This window comes from Meriones unguiculatus, chromosome 19, assembly GCF_030254825.1.
Source record: "Meriones unguiculatus strain TT.TT164.6M chromosome 19, Bangor_MerUng_6.1, whole genome shotgun sequence".
NCBI classification, from domain to species: Eukaryota; Metazoa; Chordata; class Mammalia; order Rodentia; family Muridae; genus Meriones; species Meriones unguiculatus.
Window position 1 is genome coordinate 63,948,587 of NC_083366.1, and position 14,684 is coordinate 63,963,270.

General features: G+C 50.2%; 1 protein-coding gene across 14 annotated transcripts in view; it reads right to left on the minus strand.

Annotated features, from left to right (window-relative positions):
- Positions 1-7,026: 7,026 nt before the first annotated feature.
- Wnk2 (WNK lysine deficient protein kinase 2) overlaps positions 7,027-14,684 on the minus strand; it is a 110,145-nt gene continuing 102,487 nt past the window's right edge. For 9 of the 14 annotated variants that reach the window (XM_060372556.1, XM_060372550.1, XM_060372549.1 and 6 more), the window contains 3 exons: positions 13,071-13,309; positions 9,653-9,764; positions 8,193-8,715 (listed from right to left, as the gene is read on the minus strand). In XM_060372556.1, coding sequence (XP_060228539.1) covers positions 8,597-8,715; positions 9,653-9,764; positions 13,071-13,309 — 470 coding nt within the window. In that variant the 3' untranslated portion in view covers positions 8,193-8,596. Of the gene's footprint in view, positions 7,217-8,192; positions 9,765-13,070; positions 13,310-14,684 lie in introns of those variants that run through there. The other 5 variants (XM_021638182.2, XM_021638178.2, XM_060372557.1 and 2 more) reach the window with 2 other exon arrangements.

Here is a 14,684-nt window from a genome sequence, read left to right on the forward strand (position 1 = left end):
CGAACAGCTGGCGCAGGGACTGAGCGCGGGCGGGGGATACTGACAGCCCTGAATGCGGGCCCCTCCGTCTCTCGTTGGTTGAGTCCTGGGGTGCACTCTTAGCGTGTCATCTGCCACTCCCATCAGCCCACTTCTCAACAGAGATCGTTTGTGGGTTTACCTCTGTATTTCACACCCTGTCTATCTGAATGCTTTTTAGATCCATGCAAGTCATTAGGGCAGGCTTGGGTGTGGTGGTGTGCGCCTTTAACCCCGCTCTCGGGAGGCAGAGACGGGGGGCTCTGTGAGTTCAAGGCCAGCCTATTCTACGTAGAGGTTCTGTCTTGAAATAATAATAAAAACAACAACCACAAAATAATAATTTTTTTTTTTTTTTTTTTTTTACTCTAAATGTCTAGTTTGAATGGAGCTACATAGAGCAGTGGTCTCGGTGGCCTAACGTTGTCCGTTCACCTGTGCCTGGTCCTAAGCTGACTGAAGGCATTATTATTTCTTCCTTAAGGACTTCTCCCTTGACCATTTCATTGCTTACAATATGGGCTCAGGGCCCCCTGAGGTAGGCCCTGGAATCGGGGTAGTTCTGTTTAAGTTCTCTTTTACAAGCTCATGCCTTTCTCCACCTTGACCAGCAGTCCGAGCGCCCAGGCCCTCCACACGGTCTCAGCGGTGGCATGGCAGTCTGCCTGGCATTCACAGCTCTAAGAGGTACCTACTGCTGTCTCACTGTGGCTTTAAGCAGCATTTTCCTCACAGGTAACAAAGGTGAGAGGCTTGCCACACATCATCTTCCCTTCCGGGGAGCGCGCCTTCAAATCTTTTGCCCGTTTAAAGCGTGGGCGTGCTCACAATACCGCTGCGAGAGCTCATTATGCTCTAGACTGACGACAAGTCAGTTGTCATCAGCCTGTGACTTCCCTTTCCATCCTCCTAACTCTAATGTGGAACAAAAGCGTTTTGCTTATTTTTTGACAATTCCAGTTTCACATGTGCGTGTAATGTATTTGGATCACATCTCCCCACGCCCTTTGAAACGCTGTTCTCCCCGACATGCTTCCCTCCTTTTATGTCTTAAATAGTTCTCGTGCATAATTAGCACTCTGCAGGGGTTTCTGCTCAGCAGGCAGCGTTTGACCATCTCTGCGTTAACCACCTGCTGCCAGTTAGCACCGATTTCTGAGTAAAAGTTTTCACTTCAGGCTTTCAGTTTGTATTATTATTAGTGTGTGTGCACACGAGTTTGCATGTGTATGTGTATGTGTGGGCAAAGGTGGGCATGTGCCACAGCACATATGTGGAGGTCCCAGGACAGTTTTAAGAGTTGGTCTCTCCTCCCACCATAGGTTTGGACTCAGGTCATCAGGCTCGGTGACAAGCACCTTTACCCACTGGTACAAAGGCTTCTAATTAAAGAGATTCTCTTCATACACTATTCAGATTACCTGTTTGGTTTTTGTTGTTGTTGGTGGTGGTGGTGGTTTTTAAGAAAGCTTTAGTAACTTGTGTCTGTCAAGCAACTAGTCCATTTCTCTTAACTTTTCAAATTGGCTGAATTGTTCATAGTATCCCCAGGTGGCGCTTTTAACGTCTACAGACAGCCTTGATGAGGTCACTTTCTTGTCAGTTACAGCCCGTGTCTTCTCCTGCCCTCTGCTCACTGTGGTCAGTGAGGCTTCACGGGTCCCAGCTTCAAAGCATCGCTAGTTCCTCTTGTTCCTGTTTCACAGTCACTGATGTTTTAATTGTTTACATTGGATTTAATTTTCTTTTTTCAGTACAAGGGTGGGTGGTGATACGTGTTTGTGTGTACGTGTGTGCAAGTGGTATGTATGTGCACATGTGTGCATGTAGAGGACAGAGGTTGGCACTTGGTGTCTTCCTTGATTTCTCTCTTATTCACTTATTTATTTTTAATGTCTGAGTGCCGTGCATGCACACCTACGCGCCAGAAGTGGGCATCAGATCTCTACAGATGGTTGTGAGCCACCATGTGGCTGCTGAGAATTGAACTCAGAACCTCTGGAAGAGCAGCCAGGGCTCTTAACCCCTAAGCCATCTCACCAGCCCTCTCTATCTTATTTTTGACACAGGGTCTCTTGCTGAACCCAGAGCTCATCAGTTTTACTGGGCTGCCTGACCACTGAGCTCCAGGAATCTCCCGTCTCTGCCTCCTCAGCACGGAGGGCAGGGACAGGAAGCAGGGTGCGCGGCCTGATCTAATTTCTTCCTTTAGTTTCTTAGGGTACAAAACGAAGCCATTGGTTTAACTGCTTTTCTTTTTTTATATACATTCTTTGAAATGTTTTTAGAGTAGGAGCTGGAGAGATGATAGCTCAGAGGATAAGAGCACTGGCTGCTCTTGCAGAGGACTCAGGTTCAGTTCCCAGCACCCACATGGTGGTTCACAACTCCAGTCCCAGGGAACCTGATGCCCTCATCTGACCTCTAGGGACACCAGGCATACATGCAAGCATTCACATGAATTCATGTATGCTTGCATACATACACTCATTCACATGAAATAAAATAATCTAAAAGCACAATTACATTTATTTACGTGTGTGTGTGTGTATGTGTGTGTGTGTGTGTGTATACATGCATACATACATGGTGCATGTGCGGAGGCCAAATACAACTTTGGGGAAATCATTTCTTTTTTCTTTACCCTGTGGGTCCTGGGGATTAAATTCAGGTCGTCAGGCTCAGTGGCAAATGCCTGTACATACTGGGCTATCTCACTGGCTCTCGTTTACATCTCCATGCTGCAGATTTCTTTCTGGGGTGGCCTGTGGGCTGGCTTGGTGTTTTTCCTTTACCCCTTTCCTCTTTTCTCTCCCCTTCCCTTTCTTCTTGCAGTACTGGGGTTTAACCCAGGGCTTTGTGTCAGCTAGGCATCTGCTCCACCGCTGAGCTAAAACCCTAGCCCTCTCTTTTTTTTCCCCTTAATTTTGAGACAAGGTCTTACTGAGTATCCTCCTGCCTCAGACTCTAGAGTGGTGGTTCTCAACCTGTGGGTCATGATCCCCGTGGGGGTTGTGTCGCAGATGTCCTCCGTGTCAGAGATTTATACTACAATTCATAATAGTAGCAAAATTACAGTTATGAAGTAGCAACAAAATAATTTTGTGGTTGGGGGGTCACCGCAATATGAGGGTCACAGCATTTGAAGGGCTGAGATGCACTGCTCTAAAGTAATTGGGATTACGGGCCCTTCCAAGTAGCACAGCTTGTTTTCATTTTTATGAACAATATGTTTCTATTTTCGCTTTTGATTTCTTCAGTTTATGGGCTGTTTGGAAGTGTGGTATTTAATTTCCAAATGTTTGGGTATTTTATAACGATCCATTATTGTTTTCAAACTTAGTTCTATATTGGCCAGAGAACATTTGTTTCTGTGACATAAACCCTTTAAAACATATAATCAGATATATTTAATGTGTTACTCACTTGTGTGGTCCAGAATATGCTCTATCTTCATACATAGGTCACGTGAACATAGAAAACACTGCCTGGATGGGAGCGTTCCCCTGTGCCTGAGCGCTTGCCATCGCGTGAGGCTCTGGGTTCCTCTCTAACATCAACCAAAACCAGCAGGGACTCGAGGAAGAGAAAGAGGGAGGGAGGAAGGAAGGAAGGAAGGAAGGAAGGAAGGAAGGAAGGAAGGAAGGAAAGAAGGGGAAGTGGGAATGTGACTGTGACCAGAATATTCTAGAAATACCAATCAGGCTTTTATATCTAAGGGCAGGAATTGTGCCTCAGTGACTGCTGTGGTCACTCCCCAGACACAGCATGGCCCTCCACTCAAAATGCTGTCTGGATGGTGAGAGTGGTGACCACAAGCACACACGCACATACACCCAAGAAGTTCATATAGTGAGGCTTTCTAGGGAGTGCAGGACAGACAGGGAGAAAAGACTAGCCATGGGCTTTCACAGAGTGGACAGGACAGGGCATGTAGGTGGGGGCCTCGGAGCTTGATGTGATCCTTTTGCTGCTACCGTGGGAGAAACAGCCATACAATCCTCTCAGACTTCCCGGAGGAAGGGGGGCAGACAGTACTAAGGGAGAGGTGAGGCTTCCAGGCCATCAGCAAGCATCAGCTGCTGGGCCAGATTCTTGATCATAGTGGCAGCCATCTTCTTGTCATCACCGCCCAGGGTTCTGGGTAATCTATGATTCTGCAGGGAGGGGCTGCAAGGGCTCCCTCCCACAAGCCTCTGTAGACCTGAGATATTAACATGATGGACATGGAAGCGACTACCATTTCTATGGACAGTTTTTGAGTTTCAGACCCCTCTTTCAAAGCACTGTCTTTAGGCACACAGATATTTGGAACTTGGTGAGTTGACCCCTTTGTCGTCCTGCAATGTTCCTTTCAATGGGCGATAACTGTTACTGTGAAAACTGCATTGGCGTTATGAGAGCTACCCACACTTCCTTAGCATTGGGGTGTTATACCCATGACCGCCTTTTACTTTTGTGTATCTTAATTTATTACAGCCACATCTACCCCTTTCATGGGGGTGGTATATCCACGTCCACCTTTTACCTTAGCCTGTCTTTCTTTATATTTAAGTTTCATTGCAGGCAACGTATCTTGCTGTTTGTCTATTCATCGATCTCCTTTCCTGTGGTCCTGCGGCCTTGAGCTCTAGAAGGACTTCCGCAGCCCTCGGCCCCTGTCTGGCCAGCTGACCATTGTGCGGCTGGCCTGGTGGCTGATGAGCCTCCGTGGCTCTGTGTAGTCTATGATTCTGCCGGGAGGGGCCGCATGGGCTCTCACAAGCACATGCGGGTCTCAGGAAACGTCTCTCCTTGCTCTAAGTTTTCTGCATTTGAATTTCTCCTGTCCTTCCTCTCCTTCTCTTTGTAGACTTGGTGTGTTCACTTGTTAGCTTTAAGGTTCAAGTAGAGACAAGTTAAGGACAGGCTGTTTCCACCTTATGAAGAGCTGTGTGCCCGCTCAGTGAGCCGTAGCCTATCTACCGAATTGTATAGCCTCCTAAATTCCTACACTCAAGACCCAACCACCACGTGCACATGTGGGGAGATGGGGCATTATAAAGATCAAATGCGACCATAAGAGTGAAATCCTTGAACCACTTTTCCATGGTACTAGTAAAGAGCTATCAAATGATGCTGCTGTTATGTTGCTACATTTTAAATGAAAATCTTAAAATCTTAAAAGAGTGGCCCTCATCTTCTAAGGCTAATTATCTTACAATCTTTCTGTGCCCAGTGAGAGGTCACGGGGGACACAGAGCAAGAGGAGTAGGATGTAGAAACCAAGCGAGAAGCTCTACAACATAACCTACTGTGTTGGATGTTCCAGCCTCTGGAACTGTGCGTGCCCCATGGTGAGCTAAGCAGCCCACGGAACTTTGTAAGGTGTCCCCGGACGGCAAAGCACCGTTTGCCTTTGCTGCCAACAAGTCAAGGCTGTGCCCCTAGCCAAGGGCACCAAGTTACTTGTGTGCTTGAAGCAGATGTGGCACCTCACGACCTCAGCTGCAGACGATACTGGGGAAATGCGAGGCTCTGTCTAGTTCTTCCTGGGTCCTACAGCGCATACTTTAAACCGCAGGGGCTGAGCACTTGGTCATGACGGATGTAGGTGACATCTTGAGATGTTGGCAATTCCCTTAATGTCACAGCAGCATCTGTGAACTCTAGAGACGACGGAGTCTGGGTGTTGCAAACATCTTCCATGCTGGGCTGGAGGATGCGCTGAATAGCAGCAGCGGCTAACGCTTGCTCCCATGCACAGCCGAGAACACCCTGAACCGCAGCTAGAGACTAAGGACACCCGGATCTGGCCTTGTTACATTTTGATGTTCAAAGCACTAGGCGCTCTGTCCCAGACCCACTCCTGTGGGCAGGGCCAGGCTGTGTAGATAATTTCCACAGCATGCTTTCCTGTGAAGGCAACTCAGACGTTGCTGGAGTTTCTTCGAGGGTGCATATATGCACACGAGTGTAAGTCAGAGGACGTCGGGTGTGGTTCCTCGGGTGCTGCCCACCTCTCTTCTCTCATGTATTTGTGTGTGTGTGTGTGTGTGTGATGGTGCACTTGTGGGGCCAGAGGCCAACTGGGTTTTCTGTCTCTATGGCTCCCCACTTCATTTGTTCAGACAGTTTTCTCCCTGAACCTCCACTTCAGCACTTCGGGCAGGCCAGATGACCGGCAGGCACCGGGGATCTGCCTTCAGTACACAGGCTGGCACGAGTGAGCATGCCACCCACTGAATCATTTCCCGAGGCTTATCTGTCTGAGACATTGTCTCTTGCTTGGACTACTCCAGGTAGCTAGGCTGGCTATCCAGAGAGTTCCAGGGTTCCTTCTGTCTGTATCTCCATAGCCCTGAGATACAAGTGTGGGCCTCTATGCTTGACTATATACATACATATACATATGTGTATGTGTGTGTGTGTGTGTTTTGAGGATTACAAGTGTGGGTTTCCAATCTTATCTATACACACGCCTATGTATATATATATACATATATATTATATATGTATACACATATATGTGTATACACACACATATACATTTATGTACGTTCTGAGGATTAAGCTGAGTCAGGTACCTTACTGACTGAGCCATCGCCCTGGCCTGATTTCCTGCTTTTCCCGTGAGATTTGACATACCCCACCACGGGAGGCTGCAGCTCTCCCTGGAGCTGGTGGCCCTGTCCTCCATCCCTAAGAGGCTTCAGATCCCATGCTGACTGGGCTCTTTCCTAATGGCACCCACAGTTCTGGAAAGGAGGCTCACTCTCAGCCCTCCACGATGCTCTTCCTTTCATGGGGGCAGATGACTTTGTTCTTGGGCCAGAGAAAAGACCATGTGACATGCAAGCAAAACGGGCCTTAAGCCTGTGCCTAAGAAGGGGCACTGGGTGATGGGCCTCCAGGGCTTTGGGAAGAATGGGCTGACCCCTCCGGGGTCACATCCTCCACACCTATCTCCTACCTTCCCAGAGGACCATGGGAAAGGAGGAAGTTTGAAATACCAAAGTCCTGTCTCCCCCAAAATATGTTTTATTCTTGCATTACATTTGTGTTTCCAATTGTGAATAAAAAAATGGTTAGAAAGTGGTTACAAAACGGCGTGAGAGGACTAGAGGAGTGGCTGCCCTGGAGTCTGTCACTTCTTCGCCTGGGTGCAGTGTGGGCCTGGTGTAGAGGCCGGCTCAGTCGGGCTTTTCACTCTCAGGATCTAGAAAACAAAACGGCCACAGCTCACTACAGGCCTCCGAGGCACTGGCCTCTCACCTAAGGCTGGACAGCCCTGCCTTGGCACCTGGCCCCCTTTCCTGGAGCTACTGAAACAAAGGCAGAATGGTGGGGTCGGGGCCATGCCAGGACGTGACTGTGCATTGCCCAGCAGCCCTGTTCTCTGCATAAAGGCTGCTGACCGTCACCCGGATATGCTCTAAGAATAGCCAGACACTCAGCAGTGACCACCTAAGCCCAGCAAGACAAGGCCTCCCCCTTGTTCTGCTGGACCATTCTGGACTGAGCTGGCCTCAGCACCCTTAGAGAAAACGGTGACCTTTGGTTTCTGTTTCTGCACAGGGCCAGTGCGGGGAGGAGGGAAGCACAGTGATACAGCTGCAAGGGTGTGAGAAGGATGACGCCTGGTGCTGGATCTTGTAGCTACCTCCAGCATGCTGGGCCTCGTGTTGTCGGCACCAGCACACACACAAGCCCGTCCACGAAGGGCCTGCTGGACCACCAGAGGGCTAGTCCTCTCCCTAAACCATCACCTTTTATAATGGCCTGGGCTTCCCAGGAGAGCCAGTGTCTCCCATATGACTTAGGCTATAACTCACTCAAGCTGGGTTTTCTAGGACCTAGCACCTGCTGTCCTGGGGCTGGAAGCGTGGCCTGCCTTCCGTGAGACTCACCCTCTCTAAGCAATGCAGATACAGAGTAGCTTTCAGCTCGGCCAACAGCCTGCAGAGTGGGCTACAATGCCAGGCTAGAGCTAACAGCCTGGTGACAGTGGGACCGGGCCATACCCAGAAAGTACAGTGCTAGGAGACGGGCAACCCCACCAGAGGCTCTGCCCTCTGGAGTACAGGACGCATGGCTGCTGGTTCCAAGCAGAGGCCAGGACAGGGCCACCCATACTTGTCTTCTACCAGGCCAGTCAGTTTGGCTTTCATGTAAATAGAGGGCAAGAAAAGAGCTGCTATTTCACAGTATTTTCAAGCAAACGTTTATTTTTCTCCTTCGCACATACAGTCTCTTGGGGATCCCATGCCACTAGCGTCATAGTAGGAAAGGGTTTGGGCGCAAGAGGAGCAAGAGGATGCAGGCTCCACTTCACTGAGTGGGCCTGCGTGGTGCTTGGACCAGACACAGAGAACAGAAATCTCTTATTGCAGTATTGCGGCCTGGCAGAACCCTCTGCACAGTCCCCTGAAAATTCAATTCTAACTGAATTGATGGAATAGTGTATTTAAACCAAAATAATAGCTGGTTCTCATGAGTACAGCTGAACTGTACAGTTAGTTCACGGCAGGGTCACCCCAGGCAGCCCGCCCTCCAATCGGAGGCATAAAACATTCGCCCAGAGGGAGTCAGGGGGCTTTCATCTCCCCCCCAGGACAGTGTCATGGAAACCTCCAGAAATGCTCCGCCCCTCAGTAGGCTGGCCTGAGGATGGCCTGGAGAGGAATTTGCAGGGTGGGGTGGGCAGAGCACAGGCCTCTGTGAAAACCATGGAAAAGGAAGAAAGTGAGTGGGGACCCCTGAGCGGAAGGCGGTGCTAGTCTGTATAGTGCTCACAGCAGCCTGCTGGCTCTCGGGGCATTCGCCTGGCAGGATCCTCACGGCTCAGCAAAGCTGCTGACACTCGGCATTGGGAGGGCAACTTCAGGCGGGCCCTGTGGCTCTGGCACTGAAGGCTTCCGGGGTGGCCTCACTCTATCAAGGGCTGAGCCGGGCTCATCCAGCCTTTGCAGGCCACACTGTCAATGCTCGCTCTAGTTTCTGTTCTTAAGAAGGCATTTACACTAGAACTAGCTGTCAGCTTCGTATCTGTCCCCTAGTCCCATCTCTGCAACACAACACAGTGGAGGCTGCAATGCACAAGCCAACTGTAATAAGATCCACCTTTGCTGATCAATGGCCTTTTAAATGGTGTGTTTCCATCAAGAAACAGAGAAGCTGGGATTCAAGGCACTGGGCTGCTGCAGGGGGATGACAAGGTTCTAATCCTCAATCAAGGACAGGCAATGGGTGAAGACCATTGCCTAAGACTGATGGGGTCTGGGGCAGCAGGGAAAGTGTCTCGCTGCTCTCTCAAGGCCCCCGGGCTTGGGCTCTGTGCCCTGTCCCATGTGGAGGAGCCACGAGGAGGCTAAACCACAAGTGGGTTCTTCCGCACCCTTCAGAGTGTCCCATTTGGCCAGGGGCAGGGCAGAGGGCTACGTGATGTGCAGCCGGGGGCCTGGCGTGCTGATAACAGGTGGCCGTAGGAACACCGGCAGCATAGGGACCCGAGTGGGGCTCTGACTGCCCCCAGACCCCTGTGGGTTCCCTGAGGCCACCCAGGGCCCCCAAGACACAGGAACGGGGAGCAGGCCTTCATACTGACTCAGAGGCAGTGCACAAGGAGGGCCTGAGGCGCTGGAGTGGGCAGTACCTGGTGTGGGCACAGGCAGGGCTGGGATGGCTCCAGGAATGGCTGTGGCAGACAGAGGGCCGGGTGCTGGGGCCAGACAAGGTGTCCCCGCTCCTGCTCGAGGCACAGTTGTCTGTGAAACACAGAAACAAAGAGGAGGCAAAGAGGCCTGCAGTCAGTTGGTCTCTTTGTGTAGTCCAAGTGTCAGTGTGCAAAACACCTGCCCTCCCTCCCTTGCTCGCTACACTGAGGCCTAGGTACCTGTGGGCCAGAAGCTCCAGCTGTCCCCAAGCCAGAGTGGTTTCAGAGCAGAACCTGCAGGGCATGGGAGTGTACATATGTGACCCACACTTCTACCCAGCTGGCACCATGGCATCTGGTTTGACGGCCTAGCAACCCTACACAACTCCTCATGGGGGCATGCGGAGTGGGAACTCTGGGACAGCCCTCTGTACTCTCAGCTAGGCATGGTGGCCTCAGGGGCAGGGAAGGGAGTAGCTGATGGCTTCCCAAACCAGCACCTCTGAAGACAGACTGGATATGACTACAGCAAGAGAGACCAAGAGCTGGCAGACTGTGCCATCTTAAACAAAACAGTTCGGAAACTGCAGACAATAAATATAAAAGGTTCAACAATCCAGTGAGTTTTGACTCCACCCCACTCCACGGATAAGGCCCACTGGAAGGGCATACTGGAGTTCCTGCTGAGCACTTGCCTGGAACAAATGAGGCCCTGTCTTCTCTCCCCAGCACCACAAACATACAGACAACCTACAGCCCAGCCAGTGTTCTTCACACAGGGCAGGATGGAGACTGGCCAGCCCTCACTCCCTTTACAGAAGGCATGCTCAGCAGCGAAGGCTACCGGGGAGCCAGCAGCCATGCCCGCAGAGGGGGTAGCATTAGGCACTCCCCTCCCCAGGGCTCCTTCATGCTTAGAGTCAGTATTGCAAGAGGACCCAACAAAGTGGGGAAAGAAAAGAAAAACCGAATGTGTGCAGATGACAAGGCTCAGTCCCCAGAAGCCCAGAGGGACGGCCGGAGAAGCAGAGTCAGCAGGCCCATAGGCTTCAAAGTGCCAGTATCCGTCCCATTTTCACATACTAGAAATAGACAGCTGGGAGGTGAAATGTGAGGACCGCACACTCTATAAGAGCACCCCCGACCATCGAGCACCTTGGGATGAATTTAATGAGAGATATTAACACCCTACAGGGACGTAAAAAGCAGATGTCAAGTTCATGAGAACACTCAGAAGACTAGTGATGTGGTGAATCTATCCAGTTCGCTGACAGCCTTAATCCACTGCCAAGTGAAACTCCAGTGGGTTACTAAGACCTGCAAACATTTAAGACGGGGAAAATCAAGAAACTCGAAGTTCAACAGAAGACGCCCTGTGCTCCCAAACACCAAGCTTAACGCAGCCTCAGTAACACAGTGACTGGAAAGGAAGACGCTGCAGCAGCAGATACACAGTGATGCACAAAGCAGCTAAAACAGGAAAACAGCAACAAAAACCAAACCTCCTCTCGTCCATGTTCACTTCTAAGAAAGTGGAAAGGGGAGCCGTAAGAGCTCCTGTGCGTAATCATGAGGAGCTGAGTTCAGACCCCCAGCACCTATACCCTGGTGTGGCGGTACCAGCCTGGGGGAGGGGCAGCTGTAGCTCAGCGAGAGAGACCCTGTTTCCTTGAAGGTGAGGAGGGAAGGTGAGGAGCAGAGAAAACACTACATGTTGACATTTGACCTCCATACACATGTCCTCACATAAGCACATGCACACACACAATAATACATACACGCACACAGACAGACAGATAGGGAGAGAGAGAGAGAAAGGTCAACCTTTAATGGTTAATAACCCTGACCAGGCAGTTTACAGAAGATGCCTCTTAAAGACAAGGACATGTGCTCAAAGGCAAATCAAGCCAAAAAACAAAACAAAACAAAACAAAAAAAAACCTCAAAGTATTTTTTCAAATACAACATGCTTCATATAACATTAAAATCTCACAAGACAAGACAAGAAACTAAGACCAAAGCTTAGGAAAAAGGAAAAAGAGAGCAGAAAGCCGGAGGATACAGTGCATAAGATGCACCAGTGAAAAGTCTGGCTGAAAACTATAAACTTTTTTATGCTAGAATCAGTGGCCTTACCAGTTTAAGAAGCTTTTTTTTTTTCTTTTCCTTTTAGTGCTGGGGACCCAAACCAGGGCCCTCATTAACACTAGGCAAACACTCTGCCAGTACTTACACTCAAGCCCAAGAATCTTTCTGGAGAATGTTAAGCCAGAGACAGAAAGAAATAAGCGAAAAGAATAGAGATACACAACCAAAAATACCATCAAAGATAATATAGTTCTTTCAAATGGATCAGGAAATTAACAAAGCCTTAAGAGATGAAGGCGAAAGGCAGGAAGGGAAGGAAGGGCAGACACACAGGGAGACAGAGACAGAAAGAGATCCATAGCAGTGGGGAGGCAGAAATTACCAAAACTGGGAACCATGCACACGGCAACAGGGGCATGACAGTGAATAAATGGCAACTGATTTGAGAGTTTAGGCGAATTTAGGGTTGAGTTAGCAATTACCAGGGAAGCAAAATTTAACAAGGCTGTCAAGACAAGACACAACACCCAAATGGTGTTAGAACTGGAAAAGAAACAGGATTCCTAAGGCAAGCCTTTCCCAAGAGACGGACAGATGTGTGATGAGTCCTGCCAGGGCCACCTACAGCGTAAGCGGCAGCTCACCACGTTCACTGCAGACCCCGATTCGCATGTGTGTTTGAAAAGCTTCAAAGCACAAGTTCACAGAGGGATGTTTTCCACACTAAAAACAACACCCACAAGATACTTCAGCCCAGATGGATTCACCCATGAACTTCACGAATCATTTAAAGTAGAAATAACACCAATCTTCCACAAACTCCTCCAGAAAGCCGTAAAAGTAGGGACACAACAGCCAGCTCTGCCAAAATCATAGTGTGTGCCAAGACCTGAGCAGGTGGGCTACTTACTCTGCCCCATGCTGGCTTCCCTTGTGTGTAGCTGTCATGTGGGAGGGAGGAATATACCTGCCCTTTCTACAGCCTGGGACAGATGGAGATAAAGTGGATGGAGGTGTGTTTGTCCACAGCAAGGGTGTGGACAGACTCTGGGCTCCCTAGCTCAGGGATTCTGCTGTACCCGAGTTCTAGATACACAGACTCAACATGCCTCCTGCTGGTCACAAGGACCACAGGAACTCACTCTCACCTTCTAATCGTCACAGGGGCAAAGGCCTAAGTCTTTCAGAGAAGATGGACCCTGATCAGGAAAGCCAAGTGCTTAGCCGGATGGCCACGCTGCACACAGGAATCCGGCAACGGCTCCCAGCCACACTCTCCATGCTACCACCTCCCTCCCCACAGAGCCCGTGTCCATCCGTGCTCACTCACAGCCCGTGCCTCGCCAGAGGCCTCCATGTCCTGCAGCTTCTGCGTCTGCTTCAGCTGGTTGAGCGTGGGCTTCAGCTGTGCCGTCCCCACGGTCTTCGCTGTCCACTCGTCCACCAGCTTGTGCAGATCGTCCGTGAAGGTGCCTTTCTTGTTGTTGCTGTTGTTCACCTGCGCCTGGACGTGCAGGGTGGGCTGGGGACCTGGCTCAGGGCCTGGGGCCAGGCTGCTGGTGGAAGACCCTGGGGGAGTCACATAGGCCAGGATTGGTGACGCCACACACTCACCGAGCACATTGACAGGCTCACCGCAGTCATTCTCACATGATGGCTGGGACAATCAATGGCCTCACTCTGGCCAAGCAACACCTTGCTTCAAGAGGCGGTCTGCATTAGAGGGCTTTGCTGCCCAGTGCTAGACACCATGAGGTACTGTGCAGGCTACGGGTGACTGGGCTGTGTCAGGCAGCCAGTGCTTGTCTCTTAGGCCAGGCCCAGCGGAAAGGACCCGAGCAGCCAGTAGTCTCCATTAAGAGTCCACCATAGGCCCCCACACACTGCACGTCCCACTGGACTCACAGGTGAAAGCATGGGTGGTTCATAGCCCAGCCAGACGCACATGGGCACTGGCATCCCAGGGACAGGGATGCCAGTTCTGGGCACTCCCTAGCCTTCTTGGCAGAATGCTCAATATGTGAGCGCCACCACCAGCCTTCCAGCACCCCCTGGATAGACTGTTTATTGTCTTCTTGTGCGTTTTAGTTGCTTGGTATTTTGGAACTCAAGACAAGGAACGGTGCCCTTTCTTGTGAGAGCATTTGGAAAGGTGGAAACTTTTCGGGTAGGTACCACACCCTCCACGTCATAGCTAGGTGGTGCTGGGAGGCAGGGGGCCACTCTGCAGACTAGAGAGCATTGGCTGCTTTACTGAGGCATCATTTTTATGGCCAACACAGGCCTTGTTGAATTGTCTCCTCCCCTCCCCTATGCACTTAATCCAACCTAGAGATTTTTGAATAAGCCAATTTAAAATGTTTATACATACACCCCTCCAGAAAAAAAAAAAAGAACAAAAACAAAAAACAAACAGCTAATGACCATCTCTTCAAACAAGCTGTTCCAAAATGTAATGAACTTTAGTGGCCAGTGATGGGAAAGCGTAGACAAAGGGTTACACATTAGTGGTGACACTTAACACACAGCTATTGCTACACGAGGTTTTCAGCCAGACCAAAAAAAGGGGGGGGGGGGAGGAATTAAAAATAAAAAGACAATGAAGAACAAAGGTGTGTGAGTGGGTGGGTGGGGGTGGGGGCGAGTGGACCAGGTTGACTAACACCCGTTCAGCCTTAGTATCTGTCCTTGGGGAAGTACTTCAAAGAAACACTGATGCCTAAGGTTTTAGAAAAGGACCAAATTAATAAATGGCAATGTGTGGACAGTGTGGAAAAGGACCAGCCTATTACGAGGTGACTGGCAAGATGACACAAACTGTGGGAGCCATGAAGACACAAAGAAGAGCTGGGAGGGAGCAGAAGCAAAGCAGGGCCCTGCGGGTCATGGGCAGAGCAGGCCACACTTCCGTGGGAGGCCCTGATGCGGGCTAGCCACGACAAAG